Source organism: Antrostomus carolinensis, unplaced genomic scaffold (genome assembly GCF_000700745.2).
Source record: "Antrostomus carolinensis isolate BGI_N321 unplaced genomic scaffold, ASM70074v2 scaffold17249, whole genome shotgun sequence".
Taxonomy (NCBI): Eukaryota; Metazoa; Chordata; class Aves; order Caprimulgiformes; family Caprimulgidae; genus Antrostomus; species Antrostomus carolinensis.
In genome coordinates, this window is record NW_010338033.1 from 45,993 (window position 1) to 62,520 (window position 16,528).

The window sequence follows — 16,528 nt, forward strand, 5'->3', positions numbered from 1 at the left end:
CCAATCAAGGCAAAACTTTAGTGGAGTTTAGTAAAGTGTTGATAGTACAAACAGTATGCATATACATTAATTTCTTAAATGAAAAAGAACACCACAAAAATACCACAGAGAGAGAGATATCCTCTGTTTTTTCAGGGCTTTCTACATGTTAACATTATATATCTACATGTTAACATTATATATCTACATGTTAACATTATATATCTTAGTACACACACTGTCTGAGTAATCATTCCATGAAAGTATTCAAAATATAGAGAACTCTGTATTCAGAGGTGCGACAGAGTGTTGTAGGGGGAAATAAGAATGAAGAGGTTTTCTGGAAAAAAAGTAATGTCTATTTTTTTTTTTTCCTTTTCAGGAGTACTAGTTTTATTTTTAAGACTCACCTGTAACCATTCTACTACTATAGATAGTACCACTCCTGAAGTACTACTGAACTACTCTAGTTCAGCTTGAGGTCAACCATTTGTACGTGTGCAAATCCCTGCCTACATTTTAGATGCTCTGTATATGCCCAAGAAAATATCAAAACCAGTTTACACACCAACACCTACTGATGTCCATTTGAAAGCATTTGATACTTTTGCTTTTCAATTAACATATTTCTCTAGTGCAAACTTTACCTGTAAGCAGCATTGATAAACAAAAAGAAAAGCACCGGTTGCAGAATCTATCGATTAGTGCCTGCTGATGGCCTGAGCTGCACTTTAGTCATGCCGCACCCAGCTGGTACTTTAGGAAAGACTTTCCATTTATGGCCATCTACTTACATGCAACACTACATGCAGAAGGCAGCTGGTTGTGAACACTCAGAGGCTTTGGGGTAGACAAAAGCATAGTAAATAGGACAGAAAGAGGAGCTGAGAAACTAGACAAGAAAAACTGCTTAAGGGAAAACAAAAACAAACGCTTTGAAAATCAATTCTTGTACATAGAGAGGGTTGAAGAGCTTGCAAATTAAGTTGGTATATGCAACAGAGGGTAGATATTTGATTATTTTTATAAATACTTGTACAAAAGTACATTGAATAGTTAGTTTCATTTTTGTTTTAGCTGAAAAACTTTCATGCAGATAGAATTAGTAGTTCCCTAACACAGTTGTCCTTAATTATACTATTTAAATGCAGAACCCACTCAGTCAAAACTACGATTCAATCTGTTTAGTCATTAGCTTGAAAAGCCAAAAGAAAACTAGAGGCTCCCGTCTTAAGCAGTTTTAAGCACTAACAAGTGAGATGATTTTTACAGCTCACTGCTAATCAAAGCCAAAGGAAGTGGTTAGTAAAACACATTTAGGGGTTTTTTTATATAAGAAGAAAAGAATCAGGAGAGTAATCTTTTTCTTCCCAAAGCCTCTAAGTGCCAGCCACCCCAAGTCGCTCTACATCATCTAACTATGAACAGTAAGGTAGGCACAGACCAAGCAGTTGGTAATACAGCTTGGCACGCAGACACCGGACGAGAGAGACTGCAGCAAGGGTTTCACGTGATCGTGTGTAATGTTCGTCCACACCTTAGTCTTCGACTTGGGACTGCTGCCATTCTGCCCTTCTTCAGAAGCATCATCCCCTCGGCCAGAGTTCAGCCACCTTGTCTTCTCTCGTTGCTGTTTCTGAAAACTGTGTCTGAGGGGGGAGCAAGTGCCTGATTCACCATCACTAGTGAAGGAGTAACCTGTGACACTAGCTGGAATCTCAACATCGCTGTACTTTTTAGATTTCTCTCGCAGAGCAGGGCATCGATACGGGTAGCCGGTTCTGTAACCCTGAAGAAGCAGAGCAGCAGAATTAATGTTCTACATCTCCAAAGTTTTCAACAGACAAATGAATTTTGGTTTGATCAATACCCTTAATTACGAAAACCATTCTACAACACAGCCTTTTCTTTAACTGCTGGTCACCAGTTACAGTGGGCAAAGACATGTCAAAAGTAGGTGACATACAGTGATGAGGCTACATTAGCATCCTTTCCAATCTAATAAACTTCTGAACCACTAATTTAAATTAGTCACCATTTTTGGTAGATCCAACTTCAAAAACTTTGTATCAAAGTTTTATGAAGAATTTACAGTAGTCCTGCAAAAAGCCATTGAGGTCATCGAGAAGCTCACCAAGAGCAGTGCTACCAGTCTGCCTCTTCTCACATTCAATCAACAAAATTACCACTGTGTAATTCTGTGTTTGATAGATTTAAAATAAATAAATAAATAAATAAATAAATTTCGACTGGACTAGTTTACTCGCCAGATATTCCAGAGTCACTTCTAAAAATAACACAGTACCCATAACTGTCTGTTCATGAAATTATTCTCCTTTCAAAGTCTGCATTTTAAAATGCGGGACTCATGTATGGAAACTTCATCTCCCTTCAGGATGAAAGTGTGTATCCAAATAGGTATTATACCATTAATAAGTGGACAGATCCTTGCCAGCCTGCTTTCAATCAATTTGCAGTGTTATAGTAAGTTACTGGGGACTCTAATTTAGTGCTCTATCAGAAGGTATCATCATAAATTTATGCACTGTGAAATTCTTAAGAATGTACTTTTTTCCAGGAAATTTCTGAACTAAAGTTTTATAAATCATACTTCAGGAAAGTTTTTGACTCTAACACCCAAACCAACAAAGACTGATTTGTCATAACTACACACATGAAAGCGCACGTCTTAGCGATAGCTGCTGGTTAAGTTATCAGTCCTGCCCTCTCTTTGTGACAGTGCTTCGTATGGACAATAGCACACGACTGCACTGCAACAAGGCAAGCTAATCTGAATCTGGAGTACATTTGAAGCACCCCTACTTTGTGGTAAGTCTTCAGAAGCTAGGGGTTTTTTCCCTGGGGCGGGTGTGGGGAAATATATTGGTGTTTCTTGGTATTGAATTTTCAAATAATTGTTCAAGTTTCTGACTGAATCCTGACTTTTCTTTGCACTATATTGCAGATACTAATTTAGACTTTTTTTTTTTTTTTTAACTGCAAATTAAAGGTATTGACTGTCTCTCACAATTCTAAATCACAGAATGGTAGGGATTGGAAGGGACATCAGGAGATCATCTAGTCCAACCCCCCTGCCAAAGCAAGGACATAAAAATGCACCCGTATGACAAAAAAAAAATGTAGGGCTGATAAAAAGATCTCTTCTGCGCTCTAACATCTACAGTTCAACATATTGTATGCAAGGGAAGGCTTCAAGAATGCTACTTTTATGGCTGTATTCTCTCCTCTCCCTGATCTTTTCTACCTATGTTATTTTTCTCTCCTGCTCCTTCTGAATTATATTTTGTTTCCCTTTTCACCTTCCCTAATACACTAGTCATGTTTTCCCCCGCTTTCTTCTGTATTTTGCTCTGCATTTAACATACAAAAAGGACATTTAACAGTTTCTCCAAGAAGTTTCCACCAGCTAACTATTTTCAACGTGGCTCAAACAATAACAGCATGAATAGCCTACCTCCCAAAGGACTCAAACTCTTCACAGATCAAGCTAGTAGTAAAGAAGCTTCAGTACTGAGTATGTGGACTTAGGTTTCTTTGTACAGTTTCCATGCATTAAGCACTGCTGAGGCATTACCTTGGCTGCTCCATCTTTTAATGATCAAAGTGCATCTTGAGTAACTATCAACTGCCTAATGTAGTTAACTATCCAATATAATATGTGGCTATTTGCAATAGTAAGGACTTGTATTGGATGACTAAAAGCTCCTTTCTATTCCTACATTGCTAGCACATAAAATGCTATTTCCTTTGTGATCCTGCTTCTTGTTTGCAGTAACAAAAAGAAAATCGATATTCCCTAGGGAAACTGAAATCCAACTCAACCTACCAAAGGTACCAGTCAGTGATAGCCAACCCATAACCAACTACATTAACAGTCTTACTATTGCTCACTAAAATCAATGAGAATTTTTTTATCTACTTAAGGTTATAACTAATTCAAATTATATATAACTATATTCAAATTACTAATGAAGCAGGCTGTATTTTTTTCTCCATACCACAGATAGGACACTGATCTGAAGGGAAACAATCTCAGTTATTTACTCCCTAGTATATGTGATAGTGTTTTAAGGTATCATCATCAGTGTGGATCCTGTCAGGGGCACATAAATCACATGACCATGAAAGACCACAGTTCAGTCTACAAAGGAAAAAGGTTCATTAAATAGGACAACTATGTCCGATTATTACAGCGACCATATTTTTTCACATGTTCATTACCACTGTCTACAGTCACCAATTGGAGACTTGTGACAGGAAAGTTATCATCTTTCCCATTAAAGCTGGACAGCAAATATTGTTAGCTGGTCATTCATTACAGATGGGATTTTACTGAAACCATTTTATCTGAAGCCCTTCATTTATTTATTTGAAGTCTGTCTTTTGAGCTCTTCTTGGTTCTACCAGAGTCTTACAAAGTCAAATCATGCTGGACCATGCACCTGACAAAACATTAACACTGTTTTATGCATTTTGGGATGGGATGGGAATAGAGGGGAAGACACAGACTAAGGAGTAGCAAGGAGCACCGTACTCGTGTTTAGAAACACCAATGACACAAGGATCCCCTCTCAATCTCACCCATAACTACTAGATTATGAATACAGAAGTAAATGTGCTGTCTGCACAAAAGACACTTGGAGCATACCGTGATGCTTTTCATGTTGTCTCCTCCTCTGAGGGCCCTTAGTCTTTGGAAAAGAACAGGCTGCAGGCTGTATAAACTATCCCAACTACATGCAGCCCATTCTTTACTAACGTCCCTTATTGCAACTTTTAAAGTTATTTTATAAATTAGATAAAAACGTCTGCCTTACCAGATTATCAAGCATTCGCATAAGAGCTTCAAATTCCTGTTCTCCAATCTGCCATTTTGGATGGGATACAGTACCCTCACCTGCTGGAGACTCAGGGGAACGAGACTTGGCTTTATACTTTCCAGGATCTAAAAGCACTAAATTGTCAGGTCCACCTGCACTGGCCAGGGTACGTACCTTAAAAACAATAAAGTCATCTTTTAGTTTCTTGAGGGTGGGGGGAACAAGAAAAACAACAACAACAAAAAAGACATTAGCAAAACAGAAGAAATCTACTTCATTTTAAAGGTAAATAAATTAACATAATTGTATAAAACTTCTCTTACAGCTTTGAAAATATCTCTGTTTTAATAGGCAGTATATATCAAATGGATGGTGCCAATACAGTATTTGAATACTGCTGGCTAAACCAATGTTTTCGATGTCCTTGCATAACATAATGATTTCACATATCACCGTGTTAGTTTAGATCAGTAGTTTAACCAGTAAAGTGTGCAACTGTTAATCTCTTTGAAGGTTAATACAGCAGACTGTATAATTACATAAAACACTAAAATTCTTACTTGAATCTCACAGGCAAGCACTAGATTATGAATATAGTAGAAAGCCTCCTCAACAGTCTCTCCAACTGATACTAGGCCATGGTTTCTGAGAATAAGGACCTAGAGAGACATTGTAAAGAAGTTAACAGCAGTAAGGCAAGTAATTTTCTTGCTCCTGATTAAGGAATATACCTCCCCCACCCACACACATACTTTTATTTAATTCTAGATGTAAATACTGACCTTGCTTTTAGGTCCCAAATTTTTCTGGATAACCACCTTTTCTTCATCATCCACTAAAATACCATGGTAGTCATGATAAGCTACTTCCCCCAGCGAAAGTGCTTCAGGTGAAATTGGCAAGAGACCACACTTCATTGCAGAAACCTGAGAAATATTAAAACAACTAACTAAATTTCTTGCAACAGAAAAAAACCCCTGAAAATACAATAACTATATGAATTACAGTAAACAACATATTTTTATATATTATATGTATGTGTCTGTACAGGCACATACCTCGTGGTCTTATAGCACATCGCTAAAGCCTCTATTTTTTTCACAACTTTTGGATTGGATACAAAGCCACATTGAACTTGGGTCTGACTCAGTATGGTTGCTTTTACATGACATCAACGCCAATATGAAAAGACTCAGAACAAAAAAAAACCAAAACCAAACAACAAACCCCAGAATCAACTGCATCCTTCATTCCTTTCAATCTATTCAGTGATTTCTGAAGAACCTTAGTGACAAACTAAGTCACTAAGTGCACAGCACTGCAGGTACAGTTAAGGAACATTTTTAAAGACTACTCTATAATTCACAATTTTAAGAATCTGATCGTGTATCTCTGCTGTTAATCAGTTAAAAAAAAAAAAAAATCAGAATGTGAACTTTGAAATAGAATCACCAGATGACTCTCTCAAAAAATTCCAAGGAAGTACAAAAACTGGCTTGTAACCAGTTGCTCCAACAAGAGGCATTGGAAAAGTTTCAAATATTTAAGAAAATATTGATAAATTGTGCTTTACAAAACCAACAAAATATGCTAAAGCTCTTATGACTCACTATCAAAATATATGGTCTTTTATAGTAAAGGACACACAAATATGAAATACATATTTTCCGATTATAGAGCACAATTTACTATCTGACCACTCACATTACAACCAAACAAGGAGGATCCGATTGATTCAAACACAACCACATATCTGAAGGCAGACTTAAAGGCTTTGTGCCCTTCAAAAAGGAAGTGAATCTACGATTAAGGGGGACCCACCTATTTCCCAGTTGGGCAGGGGAACAGGACAGATGACAAACTAAAAAGTGTGCTTACCGCTGCCCCTGCTGGCGTATGAATATGAACAATACATTTAACATCAGGTCGAGCTGCGTAAATTGCAGAGTGCAAAGTAAAACCAGCTTGGTTTACTCCCAAGTTAGTGCTTCCACGATCAACTACATCTCCCTGAATATTGATTTTAACCTGAGAACAAAAAGAATTAGTTTCATAAATCAATCAAGACTAACAAACATCTGATTTAATTCAGCATCTGTCACTGAAGCTCTAAAACTGTATTTCTGACAGTATTTGATTTTAACAAGTGTCAAAATGTGCGCTGTAAGGCTGTAGGTAGGTGACCAGGGACCTGGCTTGAGATTAAGCTAACTCAAGAGGACATTAGGAACTACTGGATGACACCAGAAATCACTGCATGCAACAGGTAATGGTGCAAGGAGCTGACAGAAGTTACAGACAGCACTGTGAGAAATGGCTGCCTTTCCCAGAGAGGTATGGTGGGGTTACAGAAGTTTTACAGATACCTGAAGAGGAGTATTGGGACATTTTGGAGAGTAGGTTGTTGAAAGGCCAGCACCTAGGTAACCATATCACTGATGCCTCGTAAGGCTGAGATTGCCCAGGTAGTAATACTAAAAATACTCAATTTGAATATGGATGTAGCAAAACTGAATAAAAGGGGGAAAAGTAATTATACACGGGTCATTTATTTGGGAGCAAGCGAGATCAGAAAAAATGGAGTTTCAAAGTGGAGAAGGGAACTACAAGCATGGGAGGAACAGAGAGAAAGGGGCAATAAAGGGCCAGTTGTATAAGCAGGCTGCTGGTCAGCATGCTCATCTGGCTAAGCTGTGTGCCTTATCACTGCAGTCTATCTTCTTATTAAATGCTGCTTCTAGCTATTTTCTGTGTGAATATGCTCTCTACTGCGTGCATTTCAATACCTTCCAGAGCAACCTTCATTCTCAAGGTACTTACATTCCTGATAAAGAGATAAAAGCAGAATACCTTAAAAAAACAAAACTAAAACACACAAAATAACCCCACAGTTTGACCCTGACCCTCTTCTAAAAATCTTGTATTAACAAGAAAGGGCAGGTCTCAGTTTTCTCCATTCCTTTTCCTATTGCTTTTTCAATTAAAATTTTACAAGACAGTTAAGGTGGAGTTATGTACAAAAAAGCCAACTTTACAGATAGCTGAGGGGGAGTATTGGGACCTTAAGGCATCAAAAGCACCACAAGTTTGAAATGTTACTACTCTGCACATACTTACACCACCTCTCTGCTAGTAGCCAGGTGGAAAGAATAGCGTGAAAGCTTCTATTTTGCTTCAAGAGTCAGCCACATTAACTCAAGTTGCCTTCAGCAGCAGTGTAGACCACACTGAAGATAAATGCTCACAAAATGCTTCACACTCGCTAACAGTTAAGGGAGTTGTGAACTGCAACCACTGGATCTCAAAAACAGAATTGATCTACACCCTCAGCTACTTACATCATTAAACAATGGCAACTAAATCAGGCATCTGACAGAACGTCTTCGAATTGTAATTGGTTTGCATCATTTATCTCTGAAACACAGTTTCCCTGGACAAGCCTGACTCAACAGCCAGCAGCTTTCAAGGACATGATGTGATTAGCTATGCAAATGACCTAGCTCCTCTTTACAGCTAGATCAACTGGAGGACACCTGGTGGTGAACACATGCAAAGAAATCTCTCTCAGAGATACTTCAGCTGTACCAAAGCCGTCCATGTTCAATAAAACTGTTCTAAACACCTAACAGAATAAAATATTCTCTAGGACAGAACTTACACAGTGACAGACACACAGACAGAGCAGATTCAGCTATTTATATTTTACAGCTGTGAAAAATAGCAATTGCTTACCAGACTAGATGCAGTAACTTCACTATAGAGGAGTCCAAAAGGTACAATGAGGAAGTGCTCCTGCTCAGAATTTACTCTGGCCTAAGGATAAAACAAGAGTAAAAGTTACTAAGAATATTTTATTAAAGCATTCAAGAAGGCCCAAACCCATGAAAGTTACTTTCACTTCCTGAGTATGGAATGGGCAAGTATGCCTATAACATACACAATATGACTGTCATGTACACTACAACAGCTTAGCAACATACAGCACAGTTAATTAACTCGTGTTGGACAAAACCAGATGGTTGGCCCATGCCAGAGTCCTTCAGATTGGTGGAAGGTCATAAACCCTTAGATCCTGTGGTAATGACAACTAGACTATTGTGAATAAAAGGAATTATACTGAGGTTACTCTTTTTTTTAGAAGAATGAGTTTATACTCCAATTGTATTTGTACCCTAGTAAAACAGAAGGTATGAAAACTAAAACATCTTGATGCCCAGAAGGATTTCATCCCTGATGCTGGTGCCATGCGAGACATTTGTGAGCAGTACAGCACACTTGTAGGTTTTCTACCAAGTATCCCGACCACCACTCATGTTTTTGCTCTTTTGTCTAATTTACACAATCAGGAATTTATAATACAAAACTAATTCTGACTTCAAACCATTCACATCTTGGGATGCATCTGTGTAAAATCTGTACAATATAAACTACAGGACAGATAAGTAGTTTAGGTGTCTCTCAATGGAGAACTAATATGTTTCAAATGTTTTACTGGACACATGAGACAACTCCCTATTTTGCTATTAGTCTACCCAGTTTTTGTGGGGTTTTTTTATGTTTTTAAAAATGTATTTGTTTATTTATTTATGAGTTTTCAATTTCCCCACGATGCAGCTACTTTATGCTCCCTCATGTCTTCTACTACTTGCAACTTTGCTACAGTTCTACTACAGGGAAAAAAGTTTTGAAAATGAGTATGTGATCCGTCATCCAAAAGCTTCTAGTACGAACCTAGCTTCCTTTACAACCAGCTGGTAACATGCTCTAGTGTAAGAGCCTTAAACTGCACCAGTTAGTTCAAGTTAACCTGTACTTATGAATCACCAAAATAGTTCTCCATTACAGAAGTGTAAATGATCTAGAATATCTTTTACTTATTTATGCAAGACAAAGGACAAGTATTATTCAAAATGCCCCAAAAGCTAATAAGAAAGCTCAAACATAAGATAAACAAGAAATGAGACTCACAAACCACCCTACTTTAGGATTAGATCCAATAAACAGCTCATGCCCTCAAAGCAAACCAAGACTTGGTGAATGACGTGTACCTCCTGTAAACCTGTAATCTCCAACTCTGTCTAACCCTGGAGGCATCCAAGTTTATTCTACATTACTGTACTTGACATGAAAGCTCTTGATGCTCTGTAATTCTGCTTGTGCATCAGGACTGCACCAGTCTGAACAGTCCCACACACAGCAGCTGTCAGTGACTGATCAGGATCCAGAAAAGCAAAGATACTCCACCCAATTCCCTGATATGCCCAGATTGGCATACACTCTCATATCCTCACAATTCCTTTCTCCTCTAACACACAGGCCCCTCAAAGGCGGCTGTTTTATCTTTTCTCTTACTTTAGAGACACTGGTAGCTTTTAACTTGAATGCAGTCACTAGTAGTTATAGCATGCACTCACAAAGACCTGAAAGCCTGGACTCAAATTCAAGCTGTGCATGAAGTGGTAGGTGTTCATTACATTCCAAAGTGCCTTACTACCACACTACTACTTAATGTATATACATAAATATAACAGCCTTGTTCCAGATCAGTTTCTGAAGGTAAATTATAACCATTAGTCACTTTTCAGAATGCTATTCATTGGACAAGTTTGTAAAAGATGAGTCAACTACGACTTGTGATTGCTGATGACAAACTATTAACCAAGAGTTTACCAGTACCACTTTGCCCTTCAAAACTGTCTAAAAGACTTTCAGAATCTCATACTTCAAGTGCTTTGACTGTCTTCCACCTCAACTGATGTCACCATTATCTAATATTCCTGTGCTTCCTCCCCCTGCAAAAGAACAAAAACTTGATGCATTCCATCCCAATCCCATGCCCTTGCCCTAACCACTTCCCTAGACACGCTGCTCTTCATCACATTTATCTTTTTATCTAAAGGCATGAACACTCCCAGGGCTAACCTTTACACTAGAAAGGCATCTTCAAACCTGCTTGCCTATTAATCTTTTTACTGCATTAATGTCCCTTTTATAAAATCAATTCTCCTGTCACGTAGCAAAAATCAGAGGGTGGCACAGAGTGGTTTACAAGAACCATTATGTTGGACACATTCCCTTATTAAAGGAGCCAAACAATCTAAGCAACATTGCCTTGATCCAATGCCTACCCATATCATTTCTCATCTTCATTAGTTCACAAATTATATACTTTGAAATCTCAAACACAGTAATAATAAAATTACCATATCTCATTCAGACTGCAACTAGAACTGAAAATACATACAGGACAACTGCTACTATGTAGAAAAAAAACAATTCAGCTCTGTTAGGAAAACAATTGACTGGGTTGCACATCACAGCTGTGACTTTACTCATGAGACTCATGTTGATCATTCTTCTGGCATATAAAACCTCCTTGATTTGTCCTCCTCGTCATTATTTTTACAGATTCCAGCAATTACTCAGTCACAAGGAAAACTGTTGGCATACTGTATTAAGCTAAGTAGTTTGCACGTATTCAAAAATACTGTGGGTTCTTTTTCAAAAATGTTGCTACCTTGAATCATAAAATTCAACTGCATGACTAATAAAGATACTTTAGTACTTAGCAAGAAAATTAAGGCATGACCTTGCAGAATAATACACACAGTTATTCAAGCATTTGAGATACTAAAAAGACCAAGTTCTTCAGGCACCTTAATTTCATCAGAAGAACCTTCAATTATACTCTCCTAAGACTCTATTCAGGCTATGGTAGCTGATATCCAAGCCGTTCCAGTTCTTATTCTTGAGATGCAATGACAAATCTCTTCACTATTATACTGGTTTTCAATACCACTTTGCTCCTCTCCCACACAAAGAGAAAATGACAGATGGGGGAGGAAAGCAATTCTCTCATACGTTAAAACAATTGGTTCAGTTATCTGTTGATTCAATACTCACTGTTATATGATTGTAAATAAGCTGAGACCAGCCAAAGAGATCTGCTAATCTGTAGAAAGCTGCCAATTTACATCGTAACAACTTCTCTCCTTTTTCATAAGCAATGGAATCTGATCCTCTAAGATCATTCACTGGTGTCACCATGCCAAGACCTGAAAAGGAGAAGGAGTAAAAAAGCACAAGGGAGAGTTGTATTCAACATAAATTAAAACCTAACGATATGCACCGCTATTACAGTGGCTGTTCTTACTAATTTATATCAACATATTAACCTAAGAAATGGATAGCAAACTTTAATTACTATGGTGTCATAATTTATATTACACAAATATAATGGCAGTCCCAGACAAGGTCATTTATCTTCTGTAGATTCAGCATTTGTTTCATGCCTTCATATTCATTAGTGGTAAGGTGATAATGTGTTCCTTAGCAGAATATATTCTTCTCTCTCAAACTCATGATTGTCTGTAAAATACAACTTAATTGTTAACAGAAAAATGTAACCCCAAACACTGCACTTTTTGAGATACATGATTTGGTGTTCCTGAAAAAGATAATTACACATCTAAAAAAGATGCACACAGGTTCATTTAATTAGGAAATATTAAGTACAAGCTAGAGAGGGGGATTTATGGTAAATAATTACAAATACTGTCGCTCTAGTTACTGTGCAATCAGAAATGTGGTTAAAAGTAACTGTAGTAAAACAGAACCAGGCCATACTGCAGTCTAAACTACAGATTTAATTTGGAGCACAGGCAAGGATTTATACTATCTTAACACAAAACCTATGGGTACATGCACTTGCTCATTTTGGTTTTTGCTTTCCTTTTTTGTTTTGCCTGCTGATGTTTCTTGTCCGTAGCGTCACTTCACAGAAGAAAACTGCAAACAGTATTTCAAATGCAAAAATAATCTGTTGCTAAAGACCCTCATCATTACTAGACTACTAATGAGCATTTCATTTTCCTGCAGACAATCCATGTGTCAAACATCAGCAATATTTAAATCTTTAAATTTTTTACTAGTGCTGACTTATCAGGCTTACTTTTCAATTAGGATACCATACTTGAAATAGCTTTTGATATAAATTATATACATTAATCACATTACCTGTCACTGTGGCATTAGAAACTAACCAATTTGTCTTATATTTGCAATGTTCCCCAGAGCAGAACAGGATAGCATTTAAACTTCACTGCACTCTTCATTTCATTCACACTGTCTTCATTTTAAGCCTTTCACAAAAAAACAAATCAACTGTTATAAAATAAGGCACACTCACTCATGTTCAACGCAGCCATTCCGCCTTGTGGTGCTGCAGGGTAGACATTGGGTACGTTCGTTGTCATGAAATCTGCAATCTGCTGCAAAGCCAATAAACCTGTTGGGTTCTTCCCCTTCTTAAATTGTTCCTGAATCATAGATTCCAGTTCTTCACAAAAAGCCTAGCAACAGGACATTGCATATTGTAAAGCATGTTCAAATGAACTTCAACCATTCGTACACAGCTTCTTTTTAGCACTTAGACGGAAACATCCTATACCTCTTCTGAAAACCAGCCCAGGGCAGAATTACCAGGTGCATAATGTTACTTGAAAATGTTGCTCTCTGGAGCTCCAATGATACAAGTCACCTTTTTTTTTCATGAATGGAAATTCCAGCATTCTCTCCAAGTAATACCAAAACTCATGGAACCTACTAAAATGGATTTCTGGAAGAAGGAGCAGGATGTACAATCAACTTGAACACAAAACATGAAAAGTAATAGAACCAGAGAAGAAAAATCATCAGTGTGGCTCACAAGGAACTGAGAGCCAAGAAGGCATCCAGGAACACAGGAAGGAACAGTCACTGAATTTTTAAAATACGTTTTAACAAGAGGTTGCTTACGTCCTTCCTGGTTTGTTTTGGTTGTTTTTTTTCTTATTTCTGTTTGGGGCTTTTTTTTTTGTTTTAACTTTAAAAGTAAGAAAACAAGATTTTTTTTACTATTGCTGGTAGCTGCTAGTTTTGACAACACTGGAATTTGTACTGAAAGAGAAGTATTCCAATCGTTAAGTGAAATCTAAATAAAAGGAGTTGATTTCACATGGAAAAACTGTAAATATACCACTTCATCCTTATTCTTAATGAATTCCTGTCATGAAATGTTTTGCATCTAAAGTCACCCATCAGTTATTACAACAGGAACAAATGTTATAAGAGAAATTTTGCTTTGTGTACTTTCTCCCTGAGGGAAACATCTTCAATATTACATTTCAATCATTCATAGTTTATTATGGTGCACCTTTTCATAAAGAGATATTTATAAATATTTCCTATGTCACAATTGTGCATGAAAAACTGAGCACAGGCTGGACCTGCCTTGTGTAAGCTACTCCTGGAAGAGAGAGTTACTTAAAGTGTTTAAATTAATAGTAAATGTACGAAACAAGTGAAAAAATGTCTGACCAGGACTAGATGGACAATTCACAGAGATGATTACACAGAGAATTCTCAAAGTAAGACTGAGGAGCTTCCTCATGAGTAGACAATAAAAATTCAACCAGACAATGTGAGGAAAAATTAGGCTACAATTAGGATACTTTAGAAGAAAGGTCAACCACAGAAAAAGATCAAATAGATCTAAGATACCATAAAATTCTTCAATTCCATAGGGATAGTAAAAATAGAGATATTAAATTTTATCACTTTAAAGTTGGAGCATTTTCTTTTCTTACTGGGCTTTGAAGAATCATGGAGACTCTCTTCTTCTGTTCCATCATGTTAAAATCCTGGCGAAGGTCAGGTGCCATATTCCTTTCTCTCAAATAATCCGGATTATTTTCATCAACTCGATCAAAATACCTCTCTTTATGAGGGGCTGTTGTTGGAGGTGGTGAAGTCACCACCCCCACACCAGAATCACCATTCATAGCACAGCTTTAAGGAACCTATGAAGAGGAGGCAGAGAAGAGGACTAAATAAATTGAGCAAGGAAATAATTAAGAACTTCATACATGTTTCTTGTTTTAAGAGTTTCAAATCCATCTAAAATTAGCCTGGATTCCCAAACACAGAAACCATGTTTACGCAATTGGATAGCAATTGTTTTAGAGGAGAAAAAAAGATTTTAAAGTACAAATTAGAAAAGTAGGTAATATATATGCAAAGTCAAATATGATATATACGTACATGCTACACAAAACTAGAGTTCCCATTTAAACTACTTCCAGTTCTTTAAGTTGTCTACACAGCTTCATTTTCAGAAGCATGGAAGTCTTTCAAACCTTCTCAGAGATAATGACAGAGAAGCCCAGGACACATGAAGGTCTAAACTCATTAGTTTGGTTTTGGCCTTTTTTTACTTAAAAAATTAAAGCTGACATAATGAAAAGAATATTGTACAAATCAGAATTTGAATAATTAAGGAAAATAGGGTATTAGACATGTTCATTAATAAAAACTCAACCCCATCAAAACATGCTCAGATTGCGAACGCATTTCTGGAGACACAGCCAGAAATACTGACTCTACAGCCTGAGGTGTGTTCTTCACAAATATATTTATTTTAGGTTCATTCAACATGCACATCACAACATTAGCATTTGGTTTCTGGAATCTGGAAAGCACACACACAAACACAACCCCCACCCACCAGCCAGGGTTCACTTCAGTTTTACATGTTGTAATCAGCAACTGCATGTATCTACCAGAAAGGCTGAAAACTCAGCTGGTATTGCTCATACACACATCCTTCTTTCACTCACAAGAATCCCTCTGAGTAACATTATCCCAGTTTTCTGGGCACAGCATTATAATCTTCATTCCAAAAATCCTTTTTAGAAGATTTTTTTTGAAGGCTTCCACTGACAAGCAACCAGTTCAATAAAGCCACCCTTGCAACACCTTGAGACTCAAACCTCCGATCCCCGTTCATCTGACGCAGCGAATTAAAATTATGCTTTTTCAGAAAAGATTTATTTTCTTTGCATATTGTACCTGATTAACCAAAATGTCACTAACACAAATTTGTACTTCACTGAACCGTAATAAGAATATTTAACTCTGAATGGCTTGCTTATTCAGCAAACTGCAGTTATTTATATTATACACAAACCCCACAAGGTTGAAATCCCTTGCCATCAAGACATTTAGCAACTTTACTATGAAAACGAGCAGGGAAACATTAGTAAGTCTTTTCCTGGAGGTGGAAGAATAGCTAAAGAGAATAAAGTAGCAGCATCTAGCTCCCTGTCCCAGTGAGGCAGAATGGACTAATTGCAGCAACACTGATTTAGATTCTGGGTTCACACAGTAAGGAGAATCCCAATTTAAACAGTCCATTTCAGTAACCATCTTCAGTTTTGCAGGGATTAGTGCCACTAAAATCTGCCGACGTTATCAAGTCATTGCAATTCTTTTTGCTATGTAGTAGGAAAGACTGTAAGTATCTTCATTTAAGTAATGATGTCTTCTACATGTTATAACTAGTAAATTTTTATAGATATCTCTATTCTTTTACTATTTTTAGATTTTTCTTTGTGACTCATCTTAAACTGTACTTGCTTGTGGATTTTAATCTGAGTAGGAATTTACTTGCATTATTTATTAGCTAAAACCACCCAAGATATGGATGCAAGTTTACATACATTATTTTGAAATGCAGATTATGATAAAAGCATTGCAGTGAAGAAAATTATCTACTTCAAGATTTCAGAATTAGCAGATCTCATCCTCTTTCATTCTTACACTAGAGAACAAGGTTCAGAATTCAACTGGTTTCTCATTTCAGAATGAACAAATGATTGAACGGAGACAGC

At 37.1% G+C, this 16,528-nt stretch overlaps 1 protein-coding gene across 8 annotated transcripts in view; it reads right to left on the reverse strand.

The window, feature by feature from the left end:
* Nucleotides 1-14,682, reverse strand: part of ADD1 (adducin 1) — a 32,179-nt gene extending 17,497 nt beyond the window's left edge. For 4 of the 8 annotated variants that reach the window (XM_010175379.1, XM_029086844.1, XM_010175383.1 and 1 more), the window contains exons 1-9: nucleotides 14,447-14,682; nucleotides 13,009-13,171; nucleotides 11,724-11,875; nucleotides 8,553-8,633; nucleotides 6,699-6,848; nucleotides 5,603-5,746; nucleotides 5,381-5,479; nucleotides 4,818-4,994; nucleotides 1,517-1,768 (exon numbers count right to left, since the gene is read on the reverse strand). In XM_010175379.1, coding sequence (XP_010173681.1) covers nucleotides 1,517-1,768; nucleotides 4,818-4,994; nucleotides 5,381-5,479; nucleotides 5,603-5,746; nucleotides 6,699-6,848; nucleotides 8,553-8,633; nucleotides 11,724-11,875; nucleotides 13,009-13,171; nucleotides 14,447-14,641 — 1,413 coding nt within the window. In that variant the 5' untranslated portion in view covers nucleotides 14,642-14,682. Of the gene's footprint in view, nucleotides 1-1,423; nucleotides 1,769-4,817; nucleotides 4,995-5,380; nucleotides 5,480-5,602; nucleotides 5,747-6,698; nucleotides 6,849-8,552; nucleotides 8,634-11,723; nucleotides 11,876-13,008; nucleotides 13,172-14,446 lie in introns of all 8 variants that reach the window. The other 4 variants (XM_010175378.1, XM_029086843.1, XM_010175380.1 and 1 more) reach the window with 1 other exon arrangement.
* Nucleotides 14,683-16,528: the final 1,846 nt, after the last annotated feature.